An 18,685-nucleotide genomic window follows, 5' to 3' on the forward strand; every position below is an offset into this window, starting at 1 on the left:
AAGGGAACACACATTGAGATTAATCGAGGTCAGAAGTGATGGCTGGGTGTCATCATAAACTCTGCATCCAAGCCACTGCTAACAGAGCAGAATAAAGATTAGAAAAAAATGTCAAGAATGTCAAGCTCCGAATATGGGCACTGGAGAAAACGCTTCAAAGTTAAAGCTTCAAACTAAAGCTTCAAACTAAAGCTATCTGAAGCAGAATACAAGACAGGCAGAGGAGGAACAGAGACAGAGGGATAGAGAGAGAGAAAAAGATATACAAAGCTTGAATTACTGAACCAAATCCCCCAAACAGGATGTCTGTAACACATTCGACAACAAGCACATCCACACGTGGCTCCTTCACGACTGACTAAAATATTCAGTGTGCTGCTGCAGATTGTGCATCCTCTCAGACACGTTCCAGGCCAGATACTGGACTGTCAGCACAAATGGTGAAGGTTTATAACAAAAAATGTACAACCTCAGTCTTACAGCTGCCAAGCTGTCATATAACTTCTAGTTATGACAGTGCTACACTGGCACTATTATTAACAAGTTAAAAGAGAGAAAATGAGAAAATTAACATGTTAAGTGTTAGTTAAGGTCAGAGATAGCATACTGCAATTTAAAGTATAAATAAAACTCATATTGCAATTGTATGAGTCACAGGTTCTAAGTTCTTGGTTGCCGCTGCATTATTTCGTACATCACAAGCATATTGAGTGATTTGGTCTGACATTATTTAGAATAACTGCTATGATAATGCTAGGGCATGAAAACATGTCAACAGCCACCCTAACAATAAATGATGCTTTAGCAAAGCGTTAAGCAAGAAACTTGAAAGAAAAAGCAGAGACAAAAATGGACAGATAGACAGGAAGAAAAGACAAAAATGTAAATTACATTGCTCTTTTGGTGCAACTATGAGTCTACAGCCATGCTAGCGGCTCTTTGGGGCTGTACTAAGACATCCTAGTGCATTGAGCTAAATGCTAACTTTGCAATGAAAAGCTGAAATGCTCATGTTTCGCAGGAATGTTTACAATGCCAACCATTTAAGTGTAGCATGCTAAGGTTTATTATTATTATTATTATTATTATTATTTTGCGCTATAAAAAAGTACCAGCTAAAGCTGCTGGGAATAGACTGGTGAAGGAATGAGTCCTAAAACCTGAAAATCAGTTCGCATTTCAGCCCCTTTGGTTCTCCCGTCTCCATTCAATGGGTTTTTTTTTTTTAATGGGTTTTTGGTTAGATGCCTGAAATAAGGTCTGTGGTTAACACCATCTAAAGAGACGTTCACATTTTGTTCTTTGAAAAAAAATTCTCTAATTAATATCACACTTTTGGATTCTGAAGTGTTTATGTGTTAAAAAAGGTTGTTGCTAACAAGAAGCTAAATGAGACAACAGAACCTCATCATGCCGTATGCAGCTTTACAGCTATTTATAAAAAAATCATGATGGTAACATTCAGTCATGCAACCATAATGTCGTCCAATAATAGCTAAATGTTAGCTTTTTACTTCTGGAATTGCAGTCACGCTTCAAAAATCAAAAGAGTAGTGTTCATTTAGTAAGACTGTCTTGATGAACAAAACATGTTAGCATAATGAACTTTTGCCTGAGTTTATTTTCTACAATAATCAAAAATCCAATGGAAAAATCCACTCTATGTAATGCATTCTACTGGTATTTTGTCAACCAAAGTACTGAACAAATAAAACATTTTGACTGATAATGGAGTTGAAAGAATAGTCAGCAAATTAAAAAAGTAGGGCTCACCAGAATGCTTCAGAATTTTGTTCACTGCCATGGTAATCAACTCCAAATCAGTATTCCAATGCTGAACTTTTTAAATTTACAGGCCTATATTAATTACACTCAAAAACCCCAAAGCCCATAAATTATACAGTAATCAAATGTTATTCATAAGGTGTCAGCATGATTTATATTGGTTATTCTCACACAAGGACATTTAAACTTAATGATAGTTTTGTGACAACAACTTGCTCTCATAGTATTTGCTGAGGTGATCCTAAAAAAAAGTTTAGTGCCAGATGTGCCAGAGGAAACTGGTAAATGACAAATCTAAGAGTTTGACAAATCAACTGAAAACTATAAGTAACAGTGCAGCTGTCTTACAAAGTATTCTTTTTTTCTAGCTATTGTTTATGGCTAATGTTACTGCAACCTGCATGCTAAAAAAGGGGCCAATTGTCATGCTATCTTACATGCAAACTGAAAACTGATGCTAAAAAAATTCAGGCTTGTGTTGTCTTCTCATTGCCCCAGTCCTCCAGCCCGAACCATAACCCATAGTCCTAAACCCTAACCTTTGATTAATCACAGATATTTTTCAGTGAAACTTCTTTACCCAAAAACTTTGGGACACCCTTTTCAACAACGACTGTCTAAACCAAATATAGAGTTCCCACACGTTTTCATGGACAACATTTCAAAACTTTTCCATGACTTTTCAAGGACTCATGATTATGTTTTTTCCCCCCTTGTCTCACTTCACTTTCCCCCCAGCTTTTTTTGAACATATCAAATTTAAACTCTATTCAAACATAGTTTCAGCTAGCAGAGAAAACAGAAATATACCTGATGGTAAACAAAACATTGCCACACATCAACACAGGAGCTATAGAAAATACATTATGTTATGCCATTATGTTACATTACGTGGAGTCAACCCTCTGGTAGTGCTAGAGGAAAAGTCAGGGAAAGACCAAAGTCAATAGGGTTCAACCTCTGGCAAGCATAAATGTATGGTCAAAATTTGATGGCAATCTGAAAGCTGTTGATGTATTTCAGTCTGGATCAAACTGTTGGAATGACAAGCTGACAGACAGACCAATGTTGTCATCCCTACAGCTAATAATAAAACTGAAAGCATCCACAATGAGACAATTGGACAAGTAAATTGTCTGGCTTCTTGTCTAAGCCACACTGAATCATACTTTGAACAGTTTTTGAATACTCTATTAGAACATGACATCTAAGACATTCACAGAACAGAATAACTCAACTCGAAATAACAACTCTGGCCTCAAATGCCCTGGCACCCTGCCTTTGTGCAGGGGGTGGGTGGGAATTAAGTGCATGTCGGGCAAAAACAGAAAGGACGGACACAGATCGCCTTTTCATTCTCTTTGTACTCCGTCCTCTCTCTCTCTCTATCTCGCACACACGCTCAAAGAGAGGCAGCGGAGGCATCCTGCTGGGCCCGTCTCATCCTGGCTGGCGAGCTGAAGGCTAATCCAGTTAGGTGACTTTCACAGTCCACCGATAAGCAGAGAGAAAACCTTGTAATGCACCAGCGCCTGACAATGAGCCAAGTCTCTGGCATGGTTAGCAGGCGCGAGCTACAGTAGGCCTCATTCACACAAGAGCCGAATTTACCCCAACAGATCCTATATAACTTGACTTCATGCTGCATACGGCGACAATGGATTAGTATGTTTTATAATAGTCTGATCTATTAAAAGCTCTTATTACAAGAGTTTAAAAGTTGCCTTCATGATGTAAATAAAGGCTGCTTTTTGTACTGTATTGCAGTGTTTTGTGTATGTAGGGCAGTGGGCGCTCGTGTTTGAATTAATTAAGCTTCTGATAATTAATTATACAAATGCTTATGATTTTTCATACATGTATTCCTTCAGTAAAGTTTCCTTTTATTGTGCATATTGGAATGAACCAGTTGAGAGCCAATTTGATTTAGATGCGGTTGTTTCTCATTAGCTGCTCTCTGTAACTTTCCAGGCCATTTATCCAGCCATATGGAGACGGATTCCTATGCATTAGGCATGAGACTTGAGCACGTTTTTTCCCGAATCCTAATTAGCGCTGTATTGTCGAAACCCCAACTGCCAATTAACAGCCACTCCTGCAAACACAGACACACATGCAAGAGTCTCTCGCCCTCCCCTGCCATCGACTCTTCTCCCTCACAGCTGCAGCGTGTTGATCACCCGAGCTAAGAGGACCAGTGTCCCTTAGCGGGACCTTATCTCGCTCTATCACCGCTCGTATTAACATAACATGAATGGCCGATTTCCCTCCCCTCTGGGCCCACACTGCGCTTGCTATTCCCTCTCCTGATATCGATGATTGCATTAGGAGCTGGGCGAGGGGGCAGAGGAGGGGGATGGGAGAGTGAGCGACTGGTGTGTAAAATACTGGCTAAATTAACTGGCACTGTTGCCTCCCCCTTGCAAAAAAACCTAAATCTACCCCCAGAGGCCACATGGAAGACAAGACAGTGACACTGGGCCACTGGAGTTCACACCAAATGACCAGAAAACACACACATCAAGTCATCAAAGGGTGACCTTGTTAGAGTTAAGTGGAGGTTATACTTAAACGGAGAAGGAAAGAGCTTCTAAGCATTGAGAGAAAAGAGTAAGGCAGTATGAAGGGTGTTTGATCTGGAACACCACCAAATCTTACAAGTCCAAAAGAGCAACAGCCTCATGTGTGAGCATGCTACAGTGTGCCACAGTATGTGTCCAGAAAAGAAGCCTGTATTGTACACAAAGAAGCTACCGTGGTGCAAAGGGGCTGCTGGTGTTGGCATGGTGCTAAGACAACGGGTCAGATCCCCATCTGGTCTCTGACGCACGCGCACACACGCACGCACACACACATGCGCGCGTGCTTGCGTGCGCACACACACACACACACACACACACAGAGAGAGAGAGAGAGAAGCACCAACACAGAGGGAAGTGTCGAAATGGCTCTGTGCCAGGCATCTTGCGCAAATGTGTGTGTGCGTCTTTGTTTATGTGTGCGACCAGACAGTGAGAGACAACGCTGGCAAGCTGCCCCTGCAAGATTTTCCTCGAAGACATAACCACTAAGGCGCAATGGTGAAGGCCTATGACTGCATTTATCCCCCAAAACTGGTAGAAAATAATAATTAGCTGATTTTGGAAAGAAGATTAAAACAGAGCTTTGTATCTGTTTGTTAATTTAATATTTATTGTTATTTGTTTTCAGTTTGATTAAAAGAAAATACGATTTGTGTAGAATTTTGACTTTCCAAAGTTGCTGTTCGATATCTTTTAAGCAGAAAAGCCGACTTTATTCTGTTCCAGACAACGAGCTGTAAATCCACTTTAAATGCATGCATGCTTCAAGTGAAATTTATTATGATATCACTTGACGCTAATTACCCACTTCAAGACAAAGTGTGGGTTGGGAGTAGTCTCTAAAATGTACCTTCATAATTGCCAAACCTTTTACCTTACATCAAGAAGTGGGATGTTTGAGCTAAAAGGAGGCAGGAGAGCAATATCTTATTTATTAAAAGTGCTTTTGATCCAGTGATACTTTGTGTTTGTGCTCATTTTTTTCCAGATAAACCACATAACAAAAAACTCTGCAAACCTGTTAAGCTGCATTTACAGTTTACACCCATGTCTATGAAAATGTGGATGCTTCACAGACATCTTCCCCCCAGCTGCACAGAAGATCCATACAACCAGCACAGTTTCAAAGTGGACACCCAACATTAGTGTCAGTAATTCAGTCTCTGACCAAACGTCTCCCCTTTCTGTATGCCACAGCAAAGCCGACCTTTGACCGTTTGGATATAAACTGTCACTACTTCATCATTTTATCCTATAAGAGATATTTGTGAAAGCTTGTCATAATTAGCGTACACATTTTTGAGTTATGGAAAAAAAACTTTGATCACCACTATCTAAGCAGTTTGTTCTTACATTTAGAGGTTTGTGCCAAATTTGAAAAAAAATCCTCAATGCATTCTCTAGATATCATGATCAAGAGAATGAGATGAATGCAAGGTCACAATGACCTTTGACCTATGACCACCAAAATCTAATCAGTTAAACCTTAAATCCAATTGCAGGAATTTCCTCAATGAGATATTGCGTTCCTGAGAATGGGACAGTTGGACAACCCAAAAACATAATGCCTCTGGCCACGGCTATCATGCAAAGGCATAACAAAAAGGCCCTGAACACCTCCTGAAAAAATCAAAACTCATTTTCCACCGGCTATTATTCATTATTGTGGAAACCACAAAGTCTCTATGCAAGATTTAAAGAATCTTAGGTCAACCAAGTTTGACAAAAGTTTGATTTTCTGCCAGTAATGTGATGAATTATTCTCTGGATTTCAACAGGAACAGAAGTTAAGCTACTTTATGCTGAAACAAAATAATAAAAGTCCCATCAATGCCGCCCTTGTTCTTGGGATGTGACCGTGTGGGGCGGAGAGTGAGCGTCAAACACAAGCATGACTTATCAAAAGAAGCTGCAGCGTTACTGTGCTCATTTTCAACCCACTCGTTTTCCTCGCCTGACGAATCCACTTGTTTGTGACATGAAATGGAATCTTTTCTCTTTGAACTATAAAACCAGGGAGTTTAAACACAGTCTTGTATTTGGCCGACGCCCCGTCAGCAGTATGTGGGTGTGTGTTGGTGTGCTTTCTTGCATGCAAGTGATGTTTGCAGCCTCCCAGGATGATAGACTCTTTGATGTGGACAGCACAGACACTTTTTTTATATGACAAAGGAGCATGGCCTTGCCCACTTTTATGTGTCCAAGTGCGCTTTAACAACCTGCTTCATTTAATCAGTCTTCATGATTATAATTAGAGCAGTCTTTTTGACATCAGAGGGTGGAGCCATTTCAAGGGCCCCCTTGCAATCGCCACTCTTACCTTAATTACATTGGTATGGGTTATGCATCCAAAACACGAGCATCCAAAATACACCAGCAAAAACAAGAACTACCTTAACCTTTTGAATACTGGCACGTTGTGAAAAAAAATACAGCACAGTAGGGGATTATTTTTTTCCGAGTGTCTACCTGAGTGGCCGGTTCTCCCGTCCATCATAAATGTGGAAGAAGACTTCTAGCTCCTCCCCCAGATTGGCGCTCATCAGACTCTTCACATGGACGAACAAGTGGTGGGTGCTAGCAGGTGCAGAGGTCTCCTTCTTACGATGCCGATGTTCCATCTGTAGAGGAAAGATGAGTTGATCAGCACAAAATTTCCTTTTATTATTTTTTCTTTCCTTTTGTGTAACTCTGTATCCCTTCTCTAAATTTAAAGGTTTTTAGGGGTCTGTGAGTATAGTGCAGGTAGAGTTATTTTTTTTCCTCTGCAGCAGTTTGTCATTCATGGGGTGGATAATTGATCTGTCGATCTTTTCACAACTGACTTAATCTGATTGATGGATGAAAGGAACTGCTGTTTCTGAGTCAATGTAAACTTTTACACCTAGCAGAATGAATGATTAAGTTTCACTTTCATTTCACCTGAAATTCTGTTGCTGTGTGTCTGCCCTAAGCTCCGCGCTTTGCCACTACAGCAACTCCATCTCTGAGCTGCTGCCCGCTCTCCTCCCAGCGACAAAGTCCACACCGGAAGAGAGCAGAGAGCACCGGAGAGGCGGAGGGACAGTGGGGATTAAATAAATTAATGTATTGGAAACTTATACAGTATCCCAGTGTATGCTCCTGGTTATCTGGTGGGAGGGGCTTAGGACAGAGAGGGGAGCTGCAGCTTGCTTTTTCCATATATCTTCCCCGGCTTTAAATGCAACTATACAGAACTAAAAGATGTAATTAAAATTGATTAATATATATGTGTGTGTGTATATATATATATATATATATATATATATATATATAGTACTGTTCTGATATAGCATTAAAAGGATGGAATTGGAAAGGTAAAAAAACTAAAATCCATAAGCTCTAAATCGCGACAGATCCTCAAATACAGGATCAACGCTTATCAAATACTGTTAATACCACAGAAAAAACAACATGTGGTTACATCTCTTTTAATTCTGGCCAATTGCATTCAAGAGCTGCTGTATTAAGTGTTGAGTTTCCTAGTCAAAGATAAATAATGCCCCTCTGAGAAACCTCGCAGCTGGGAGGAGTACAGCTGCAGATTTGCATATATATTTGAAGACTAAGGCTAAGATATAGATTTTTTTGATACAGATCAGGTTAATAAAGTGTGTAATATTGCAGACTGTCAGCAGCACCAGAGGCTAATATGTGAGTTTGAGTTGTTTTGTCTGGTGCTTTCTTTGTTGTAATGTTGGTGCCAGTGAAACAAATGAGGTACAGGAAGCACATATTGCTTTGTACACCGATTTGCACATAAACACTTTAAACACAACTATTGGGAGATTTATTTCTCTTCTATACAAATCAAAAGCTTTCACAGAAATGTATTATAGCCTATTTAACATTAGGAATAATAGCACCTAAATGTACTCTACCTTATTTGTTTACACTAAGCATTTATCTTCAAGTAGGTTAATTATTTTTCTTGACACAAAGAGATAATGGTGTTGTGCTTTTCAGCCCTTTCAACTGGTTGTTTAATCTTAGAGAAACAGAAACTGAGGAACGGAAACGCAAGCAAAGAGACAGTCAAACAATGCAGCACAAAGTCACATCTCTGTGCCTGATATTACATGCTATATTGAGTCAATCTATATCGAAACGATCAATAAAGCCTCACACAGCGCAGCACGGTGTTGTAAATACCATCCAGATTCAACACGCACATTGCAGCTCTGTTTTATGAGAGGTTCATCCTAATCTGCTGTCAACATCCAAAAATACAAGGACAAACACACACACATACACACACACACGGAGAACACCAGATGGCCAGTACAGTCACTGCCAAACTGTGCTCCGCAGTCACTTCTGTAGTAGGATGTAAAGAGATGGGGAGGGGCAGGAGGAGGACGAGGAGAGAAGAAAAGGGAAAGGATAAAGAAAATCCAAGGGGTGAAGTGCAGTAAAGTACCACCACAGAAAAGCATCAATGAGTATTAATTACCTTCAGCAACATTTTTTTATCATAGTTTATGTGTAAAAAAAAAGCAGGATTCTTCTGTCCTGTGAGGATCTGCATTTTGTCATTAGTAATATGCTGTTGGATGGTTCTGCAGAGGAAGTCATGCATGAACAGTGGTGGAGGAAGTACTGAAACTCAGTACTTAAGTAAAAGTACAGATAACCAGCAAAATATATACTCAAGTAAAAGTACAAGTACTACATAACAATCCTACTTAAGTAAAAGTAAGTAAGTACTTACTTTTAAATGTACTTTAAGTATTAAAAGTAAAAGTACTTACACAATGTTTTGTCTCTTAATGTTCAGGCCTATATTTCAATAAAAACATAGTATGGAGCTGTATTACCCTGTTAGATAACAATAAACAACAGAATTATAAAATAGAGTGTGAAATGAATCACAGAGGGTAAGCACAAGTACGCTAACCTTTACAATAAACAAAAGTTGTTGCTTGTAAATATTACTAATGGCATCTGCAGAGGTATAAGAATTACTAGTAGTAACATCTGCATTTTCTAATGTCATTAGGTAAAACCAATAAAGAAGACGGTTATATATTAAAATCATTTATTTTATTATAAATCTATTCAAAGCAAAACAGACTCTGAATAATCTTTCGATAAGTTAGCCTATTTGATCAGATTTTTTGTCCTATAATGCAGCCAACAATTATTCTAATCAACATCTGATCAACACAACAATTCAACTGTGAAATTTTCTTTTAAACCTTTCTTTTCTTTAACTTCTGACATGTCATGAACATGAGAACTCAACAAGTCTTAATGCTGGCAAGGCTCATCTATAAACATGTTTTTTTTTCTCTGCACAACAGTTTTAAAATGGCAGTTTCATTGTCATTTGCATTACCAGAACTTTTGTTCCAGTTTCAACAAGAGTTGGTTTTCAAAGTTTTTTTGAGCCTAGTCTGCCTCTTTTGAAGAAAAAATCTGCCCGGCTGAGCTAAAAGTCTTTCACATGCTGCGGAGGCAGGCAGCGGAGGGTTGACTTTGAGGGACAAGTTGAGAACATTGGGCACTGAATTGAGGACATTCATGGAGGTTGTTGAACTGGACCGATAGGTGTCCAGCTGCCTTGTGGTTTCTTGAAGCGTTTCCCTTCATAAGACCAAGAAAGTCACCTCCTCCTCTTACCCTGAATGGCTGCCTGGTGATGGGACTGACTCTAGATCCAAGTGGGCCTTGATGTAGTCCATGCCTATAAAAAACAATTTCCAGACAGAATAAAGGAAATGTGTGAAACCAATAAACATGGACTATATAACCATAGACTATACAGAACGGCCTATCATGATAACTAGGTCATTGTGCTGTTCCTCCTTAGTGACTATTAACACATTTTCTGATCCAGTGTTATATCTTACTATGATCAGGATCTGCCTTTTACAAGGTTTAATACATGAATAATACCCTCCCTGTACAACAGCAATTGAGGAACCATCTCAGTGACTTACCCGATTTCAGCAAGTCTGCATTGCTTGTCCATGAGGTGCTGAAACTTTGGAAGCAAAATGGCAGCAACAACAAGTTCAGGGTCAGAAAGCATGTCTCCAAATGCAGCTGTATTCCTTCTTGAAGGGCAGTGATCAGTGGCTGGCAGAACCTAGATGAGGTCTTCAAGTAGGTCAAGCTTCACATTTATGAGGGTTATATTGGGCACTAGCCATCCCATGTGGACATCCTTCTCTGCCTGCAATATGTTCAGTGCCTTGGAGATTAGGCCCATGGTTTGCAACATATTCAGTCAAGAAAGCAAGTTCTGCAGGGCTGCACCCTGTAAGACATGGATGAAACACCAGAATGTAGAATATCAATAAAAGATCAAAATAGTTGAAAAATCTAAGTATATTAGAATATTCTCAAGTTGATATTGCAGAAATTATGATTTGGCATTTTTGATATCAGAAAGTAGTCTATATTGAACATTTCAACATGTAGTCTATAAGCATAAATCTGAAAAACATTAATGTCACCAATCATGTTTTTACAAGAGTATGTGTTTGGCTGTGCAATATACTTATACTTATGAAATGCTACTATCTCAAATTAAGATCTAGTTCTAGAAACATGAAACAGATGGTTGATAAGATGATAATGTTCCAAATTATCTCAATGCAGTTAATAATAGTTACTTTAACAGCAGCCCCTGAAACTAGGGGTAGATGGTAAGTCAACTACAATATTACTCAACCCGTACATGTGTATCTGCTCCCAGCCACACTTACATGGGGATTTTTAAGTGCAGTGGTCACTGCTCTGATGGCTCCTTCCACTCTCTCTAATTATTCGCAGTATCCGTTCAAGAAAGAAAGAAAGAATTCCACCGAGAGTGTCAACTGGTCGAATGAGTTGCAGCTTGCATTCCCTCTCAATGACCTCTGCAGCTGTAGAGGAGCAAGGAGGTCCCTATTCAAAGTGATGAGCACTTAGCAAATGCTGCACGACTTATTTTCTTGTAGATGTCGTTGGAGTTGGCATTTTGGGCATCAACTGTTGAGATCAAGTTAAGGAGATGACAAACACAACGGTGATGCTTTGAAGCTGATATTGACACACTCGTCATCTTCTTCATTCATTAAAGCTTCACTTCAACAGCCTCTGTCTCCACTTCAGGATCTTCTTCTGAGCTTCTTCTTCCTTCTCACTATCATTCACATCTTCACACCCCCATCAGCAGCACTTTCTTCATCACACCCATAAACCCTAAAAGCCTTGATGAAATTGGAGGCATTGTCAGTTGTAGTTCTGACAATCTTTTCCCGAATATTGTATTCCATGTGGATGTCATTCAGGGCTTCAGCTAGTACATCATAGGTATGTGATCCTTTCATTCTTGACATGCCAGAGCAACAGAACATCTCTCCAGGCTTTCTGGCTCGATCCAGTGGGCAGTAACACCTATGAAGCTTTACACGATGGGCCGTCCAACAATCTGTGGTTGTTGAGATGTATTTAATGTTCTGCATAGCATTCTTCACTTTTGCTTCATTTGCACTGTTTTTTTTCTATCCTGTCTCTTAAAGTTGTCCGTGATTGACATCACTGTGTAATTTGGGTGAATATGCTGCATTAAAGATATGAATCCAGGTTGCTCCACTACTCCAAAAGGGTGCAAACCCTGAACAACAAAAGTTCATTACTGCAACATCTGTGGTCTTCTGAGAAGCCTTTGTGTCTGCCACCACCAGTTTCTGCTGCTTACTAGTTGAAGGACCTTCGCCAACAGACAAGCTTCCCTTCCTTTTTAGTAGTCGCGTGCCGTCAGGTCCATGTAACGCAACTGGAGATGTGATCTGTGCCTTCTCTGAAAATAAAACAACAATAATGATAATTAATTAATTAATCTTAATTCTAGGGCTGGGCGATATTATCTAAGATTTATATCATTGTATATATCATTGTATAATTATTTTGTGACTGTAGTACCTGTACTACAGGAATACTCCACTGAAAATATGATTCTACCTCTTTTCACTCTATCAACAATATAGTAGAACATATCTAACGAGAAAATATATATTTCTTAAAACATACACATAGATTCATTATAAACGCTCTCTGCCACATAATAACTTTTTATTGTTGGAGCTGTGCATCTCATTCCAAAGTGCCCGTTAGTGCCGATGTTATATGCTCGATACAGACTGTAGATGGCGCTGTGGCTTTTAGTCTGTCTGGAAAACCAATGGCGGAGCGGAGTGGTGCTAAAAGTTGTGGGCTCAGACTCAGAAAAAAGAAAATGCACAGCATTGTTTTACATTAATTGACTGGACAGTGTTGGTCCATAAACTCACAGCCCCCCACCAACACTCTTGGAACCGAACGGACCATATTAAACGTGAAGCGTTGTAACCCAGCGACCGCTAAGCGGCTAAAGTAAAACAAGCGAGCTTGTGCCTGTGACAAATTACTTTCACTAAAGTGTTTGTTTTACCACCGACAGGTTCAAATTGTTACTATGTGTAAGTGCAAACTTGTCCATTCATTCAAATTTCCCAACAAGACCCTATATTACATTGTAAATGACGTCGAGCTAGCATGTGCTACAAGCTAACCTAGCTTACCACCTTACGTTCCTATGTAGGTTAGCTAAATAATGAAAACACCGTTGTACTCTTTTCTGGCGATTTCTGTAAATTAACGTGTACTCTGCTAGATTAGAGCATTTATAACATGATGTCAGTAAACAAAAATAATATAACCTTGGCTAACATGATAAGCCCGAGAAAATAACTTAGCGTAGCAAGAGCTCTGCTTACCTCAATGTGTTTCTTCAGATTTGACGGGGAATTCTTGAAAGCCAGTAATTCCTTTTTTTGAGGAAGACAGTTGAGACACTGGAATTTAAATGATTCATTCCTGGAGCCCGTAAACATGAACATCTCTTTTAAATATGGCCAAGGATGGCTCGGCTCAGGGGTCTCAGTCTCCGAGTCCATATCGACTGTTGTCCAAATCACACTGCCGCTTCTAAATGCCCGCGCGCTCTGCTGTCATTGAGGCGTGACATAGCAGCACCTGATTGGTTTAAACTTCCGAAACGCAACCAATATTTTTTTGTGAAGACAGCATTTTGGTGACTGATCAACCATCAAATGTAACGTGGTGCATTTTGGAAATGTAGTGGAGTAGAAAGTACAGAAAATAGCTGTAAAATGTAGTGGAGTAAAAGTCAAAGTATACTCTATATTTTTTACTTAAGTAAAGTACAGATACGTGAAAAATGTACTTAAGTACTGTAACGAAGTATTTGTACTCCGTTACATTCCACCACTGTGCATGAACAATCTCACTGGTGTATTTTAAGGAACAGGTCAATGCGTATTTGCTTTACTGCTAAGAGTTAAGATCGATTTCAGTCTCACCTCTCAGTTTTAGTGTAGCACAAAGACTGGAGACGGGGAAATACCTGGCTCTGTCCAAATGTTACAAATCTAAAGCTCATATATGAACATGTTGCGTTATAAAATCTGCACTAAATCTAAAGGGTAAAAACAACAATCTTGTGGGGGTTTTTTTTAGACTATTTGGCTGGGACCAGTTATTTCCTAGAACCACTAGTCTTCATGCTAAGCTAAGCTAACCAGATGTTGGCTCCAGCTACATATTAACAGTAGTTATACACACGTTGGTATCAGCTGTCTCGTCGGAGTGCATTTCACAAAATATTAAGGAACACCTAAAATTTCACATTTAACCACCAGTAAGTGCCCTGCTGCTATGTGGTAACAAGGAAGTATGAAAAAGTCAGTATAAACATGATTTGTGATTATTGTGGCCAGAAATTAGTTAATTTGCAGCTGCTTTTCTGAGAGAAAAACAGTAATACTTATATATTTTCCTTCTTGATAACTTACCATGTGTTTAAAAGCGCAAGGTCATGGAAATAAATTGTGATCTTTCAGTGGAGCTTGCTGGGTAAAGTACACAAACTGTGGTATTCAATGGACATTGCAGAAATTAAAAGAAATTGGGGGAAAAACAATCTTCCAATTCAACTTTTTTCCAGTAATTGCTAAATGTATTACTGCACTCACAAGATCCTAAACCTTTGGATGGACAATATCATGTCAAAAAGTAAAATCTGGAAGCCACAAATATGGAAGAGGTGAAAAATACAGTTTGAAGTTATACGCAAATATGCTGCTCTGTCTAGGCACTGATGTTGAAATGTTTCGAACACACTGAAAAGTCCATTAACATTTGCTACGATGTTGCTTTGACAAAATCTAAAGGCAACAAAAGGCTACCAAATTTCGAAATACGATACAACACAATATGAAATGAAATATGAAATAGTCAGAATCAATATTTGTAGAAAAAATGATATTATCACAACACTTCTCAAATCCATCATTGTCAATGTAGACACGCAGAAGGCTTCCTCAAGTACCTATTTTTTCAGGGTGCAACGAGTGCACTCTGAGACAAACAAAGAACAGCTCAAGAGTGCAGTATTGCGCACTGCATGTCATGTGATGAAGAGCAGCCAATCACAGAGGGGAGATATGTTTCCTTTCCTTTTTTAAGGGGCCAGCGTGGCTCAGATGGTGGAGCAGTCTCCAATTAAAAGGTCAGATATTCAGTTCCTGGCCCTCACCATATACATGTCAAAGTATCATCGTTAGACACTAAACCCCAAATTGCTTGTGAATGTGTATGAATTTGTATTTGATAAGCAGGTGGTGCCTTTTATGGTAGGGTCAGGGTGAGGGTTATGTGAATGGTGCTTGTGTTGTAAAGCACTTTAAGTGGTTGCTAAGACTAAAGACCTTTCTTCCATATATATCAGTCTATGATAAACATGGAGAAGTTGATAATTATTAGTGCAGGGCTGCACAGAGCTTAAATATCATCTCTCCCATGGGACATATTTTAATACATATTTAAAGAAACAACGTCTTAAAGAAGACAACCTCTGTACTTGGGACGTCTAGCGAGTAGGCAGTGATATATGCTGGTTATGTTCCTTTAGCAACATCAGGCGCAAACTTCCTCCGCACCCTTGAAAGTTTGCACCAAGCGCCCAACCTCATGTTCTGCAGGCATGTGTCAGGGCCCTGAGTCTCTCAAAGCTAAAATTTTTATGCCACAGTGAAATGTGAGATAAACACTGACTGCCTCGAGGGTACGAAATCAATCTAAAATTTATGATATGCTTTAGAAAACAGTTGGCTGTGCTATAAATATAAACACGAAAAACCCCACTAACATGGCCCTCTAAGTCTTAAACATGCTCAAAAATTACACCACAAATCACTTTACAAGTGCAATATCTGTCAAAATGATGAATATGTTTTGTTTGGTCCTGACTGCTTTACCCTGTCTGAGATCCCAGAAGAAAACATGCTGGAGTCTTCTAACAACAACACTGTTTTTTATCACATCACGTATTCTAGACACAGCAGGGCAGAGCCGCTACTTTTGACGCAGAATAACCGGGAATTTATGCTGTTGGGTTTTAGGTTATTTTCAGTGTGTCATTTAAGCCTCCCGACCGGAGCAGTGTGTGGTTATACAACAGCTTCAGCATGACTAGACACAAAGGATAGACATGACAGCCTGGCAGCCCCGCTGGCAACATGAAATGCTGTGGGAAACAAGAAGGGGACCAGAGAGATATAGCTGAACAGAGGGAGTATGACCATGTGTGTGTTTTCCCAACCGTCTCATTATTGTTCACTCGGTAATCTTTTCCTAAACAGCATGAAGCAGCACCAAGAGGAGTGACTACAAGGAGCAGAGGGGGTCAAACTGAGGCCATGGAGGAACTTCTTCTCCCTCCATCAGTCACTTCTACATCGCTATTTAAGCCTCTTTTCTGCCTTCTTTTAAGCTTGTGTGAGGGAGACCTGTGTGACACAAGCAGGAAGCAAGTGTAGCTGTTAAGCGCGCATCACTTTAGAGATAAGTGAAGTCACAGAGGAAATTTTACTACCGCACGTCCAGCGCCGGGCCCGGGCCATCCATCACTGCTGTCTGATCTGCTGCTGTTAATGAATTCATCTCTCTGGGATCTAAACTCTGGTCTGCTCCGCTTACGCTCTGTACCGGACTCACACTGCAGGGAAGAAGTTTGAAGCTGTTCTGCCTTTGCACTACAGACAGCTTTAGCAACGGAGCAGAATTAGCGTGAGACCGAAGGAAGCAATTAGGGATGTGATTGAGGTTTTCTCACTTTAAACTTACTACCAAACTAAACAAAATACTTCAAAGGGTGTCTGTGTTGAAAGTCACATCAAGTAAGTTAACAAAAAAAATCAGATCATCTTTCTAAAGGCCACTAGACTGTATTGCTTTGACTGAGTTTTTCAATTGACAATTTAAAAAAAAAAATCAATACTGAACTAATTCTAAAACCTAAGGCAAACCATATTGTTTATGGAGCTTATTTGGAAGTGCAGCACAGCCTGGCAAGAAGTGCAGTGGAAAGGGATCTATTCAAATTGATCACTATAAGCGGATGACCAATTTTTTCCCATTTATTTATCATGCAGATTACCATTTAAGGGTGATTGCATATACATATACATATATATATAATAGAACTACATATATAGCAGAGATGTTGAGCCCATATTTTACAGGTAGGCCACTTTGTTCATCTTAACCAGGCCTCCTATCTGTTCTGCGTTCCTATGTTAAATCCAGAATTGACCTGTTGCAGTTAACCCTGCCTTCCCTTTGTGACCAAAAGTGCTGAATCTGTGCCTTGCTGTAAGCAGGTCCTGAAAGCTCATTTCTAAAGGTTGGCCTTTTTTATAAAATGTATTTCAATATGTGTGTGTGTATAAAATGCTACATACAGCTGAGGGGAACTGCACATCATAATCAGATTCATTTCTATATAAAATTATTCATGATTGCAGCTTAAAATTTGACCACCATTAATTGCCTTAATAGAAAAGTCCCTGCAAACTGTCATTTTGGGCTGTAATATCAAAAGAAAAAAAACTTATATAAATGTCAGTAAATGAATCAAACAGTAAATCTTTCATTTTGGAATCAAACTCATTATATATAATCTATGACATGCCTTCTCTGAGATATCTCTTATTGAGTGCACTGAATGTCTCTCCATTATCCTTCTCATTATCCTCTTTATTTCTCACTGGGAAGATAACACATAATTTCTTGACACAATGTAGCAGTCAGGATACATTTTCCCACAGTAACACCCTACTGTCATTTCAACACACACACGCACGCACGCACACACACACACACACACACACACACACACACACACAGACATACACACATACACCAGGTAATCCCCATCTCAATTTAATTAAGCCACACCACAGCAGCACAGCACCAGACAGAAACAAAGAAGCTGCTCTCATAAACACAGAAAAACACTCATGTATTTTGGGGTCGGTGCGATCGTGTTTTGAGTCTTGGTGCTCGCCAGTGTGTGTGTTTTTGTATGTGGATGGCGGCAGAGAACGCTGGCCCCTTTATCTTGTCTCAGTATAGGGGAATTGCAGTCATTTGCTCATTTTGTATGCCAGTTAATAGAGGTGCATTAAGCTTTCATCCTGCTATTCCTGCTTTTGTTTTGACTAACAAAAAAAGAAACAGATGGATTAAGAGCTTCAATTACCCCTACGAAGGGGAAGCCGTCACACTGTGTGTGTGTGATACAATTCTCCCCGCACTGTATCAGGGCAGAGAAGTGGTTGCCACGGTAACAGCGGTTGGGGCTTGGAGAAAATGGAAAAGGGGAAGCAGGGAGCAAACAGTTGGGAAAGGAAGGACAGAATGAGGGAGAGAGAGGTACGGAGACAGATGGAAGACACTTGATTTGACCACATGCAGCACTGATGCCAGCAGCCCATCGAGTGGCTAACACTGAAACTGAGTTTGTTATGTATTAACACTTTAAAAAGTAGTTTCGATGAGAAAAAAAAGACAGGCACATACACACACAATAACACGAAAGCTTATCGTGTCTTTTAAGCACCATGGGATGCTGGTATCAGAAATATTCTTTTCAATCTTTCATTCCAAACTTTAAAGCGACTATGAAGCCCTAAAAGTGTTAAGAAATACCAACAGAGATTGTGTGATACCATCAAAAGCTCCAGTGCAGTGGTGAGATTGTCTTGCCAACTGCTGTTTCCAAGGTCAAGAATGAATTTCCAATCCCAACTTTTAATTAATCATTTGAAACCTGGATAGACATCATTATTCTTGTGCTGCGTTCATACGCCTTTCCCAAGTATTTAAACCTTTGGACTCAGAGCAAATTAATTTGATTTCTTTCAGAAACATGGGCAACTTTGCAAGAAATGTCCAGCAAATTG

General features: G+C 39.6%; 1 protein-coding gene and 1 pseudogene across 3 annotated transcripts in view; both read right to left on the minus strand.

Annotated features, from left to right (window-relative positions):
• The window catches only part of dock4b (dedicator of cytokinesis 4b), a 208,667-nt gene that overhangs the window by 95,480 nt on the left and 94,502 nt on the right, over positions 1–18,685 (minus strand). For all 3 annotated transcript variants that reach the window (XM_088072897.1, XM_042511800.2, XM_042511799.2), the window contains one exon: positions 6,837–6,988. In XM_088072897.1, the coding sequence (XP_087929023.1) occupies positions 6,837–6,988 (152 nt within the window). The remainder of the gene's footprint in view (positions 1–6,836; positions 6,989–18,685) is intronic.
• Positions 10,007–11,707, minus strand: LOC148185904 (uncharacterized; annotated as a pseudogene).

This window comes from Plectropomus leopardus, chromosome 22 (genome assembly GCF_026936395.1).
Source record: "Plectropomus leopardus strain MGB_pleo_1.0 chromosome 22, ASM2693639v1, whole genome shotgun sequence".
Classification (NCBI taxonomy): Eukaryota; Metazoa; Chordata; class Actinopteri; order Perciformes; family Serranidae; genus Plectropomus; species Plectropomus leopardus.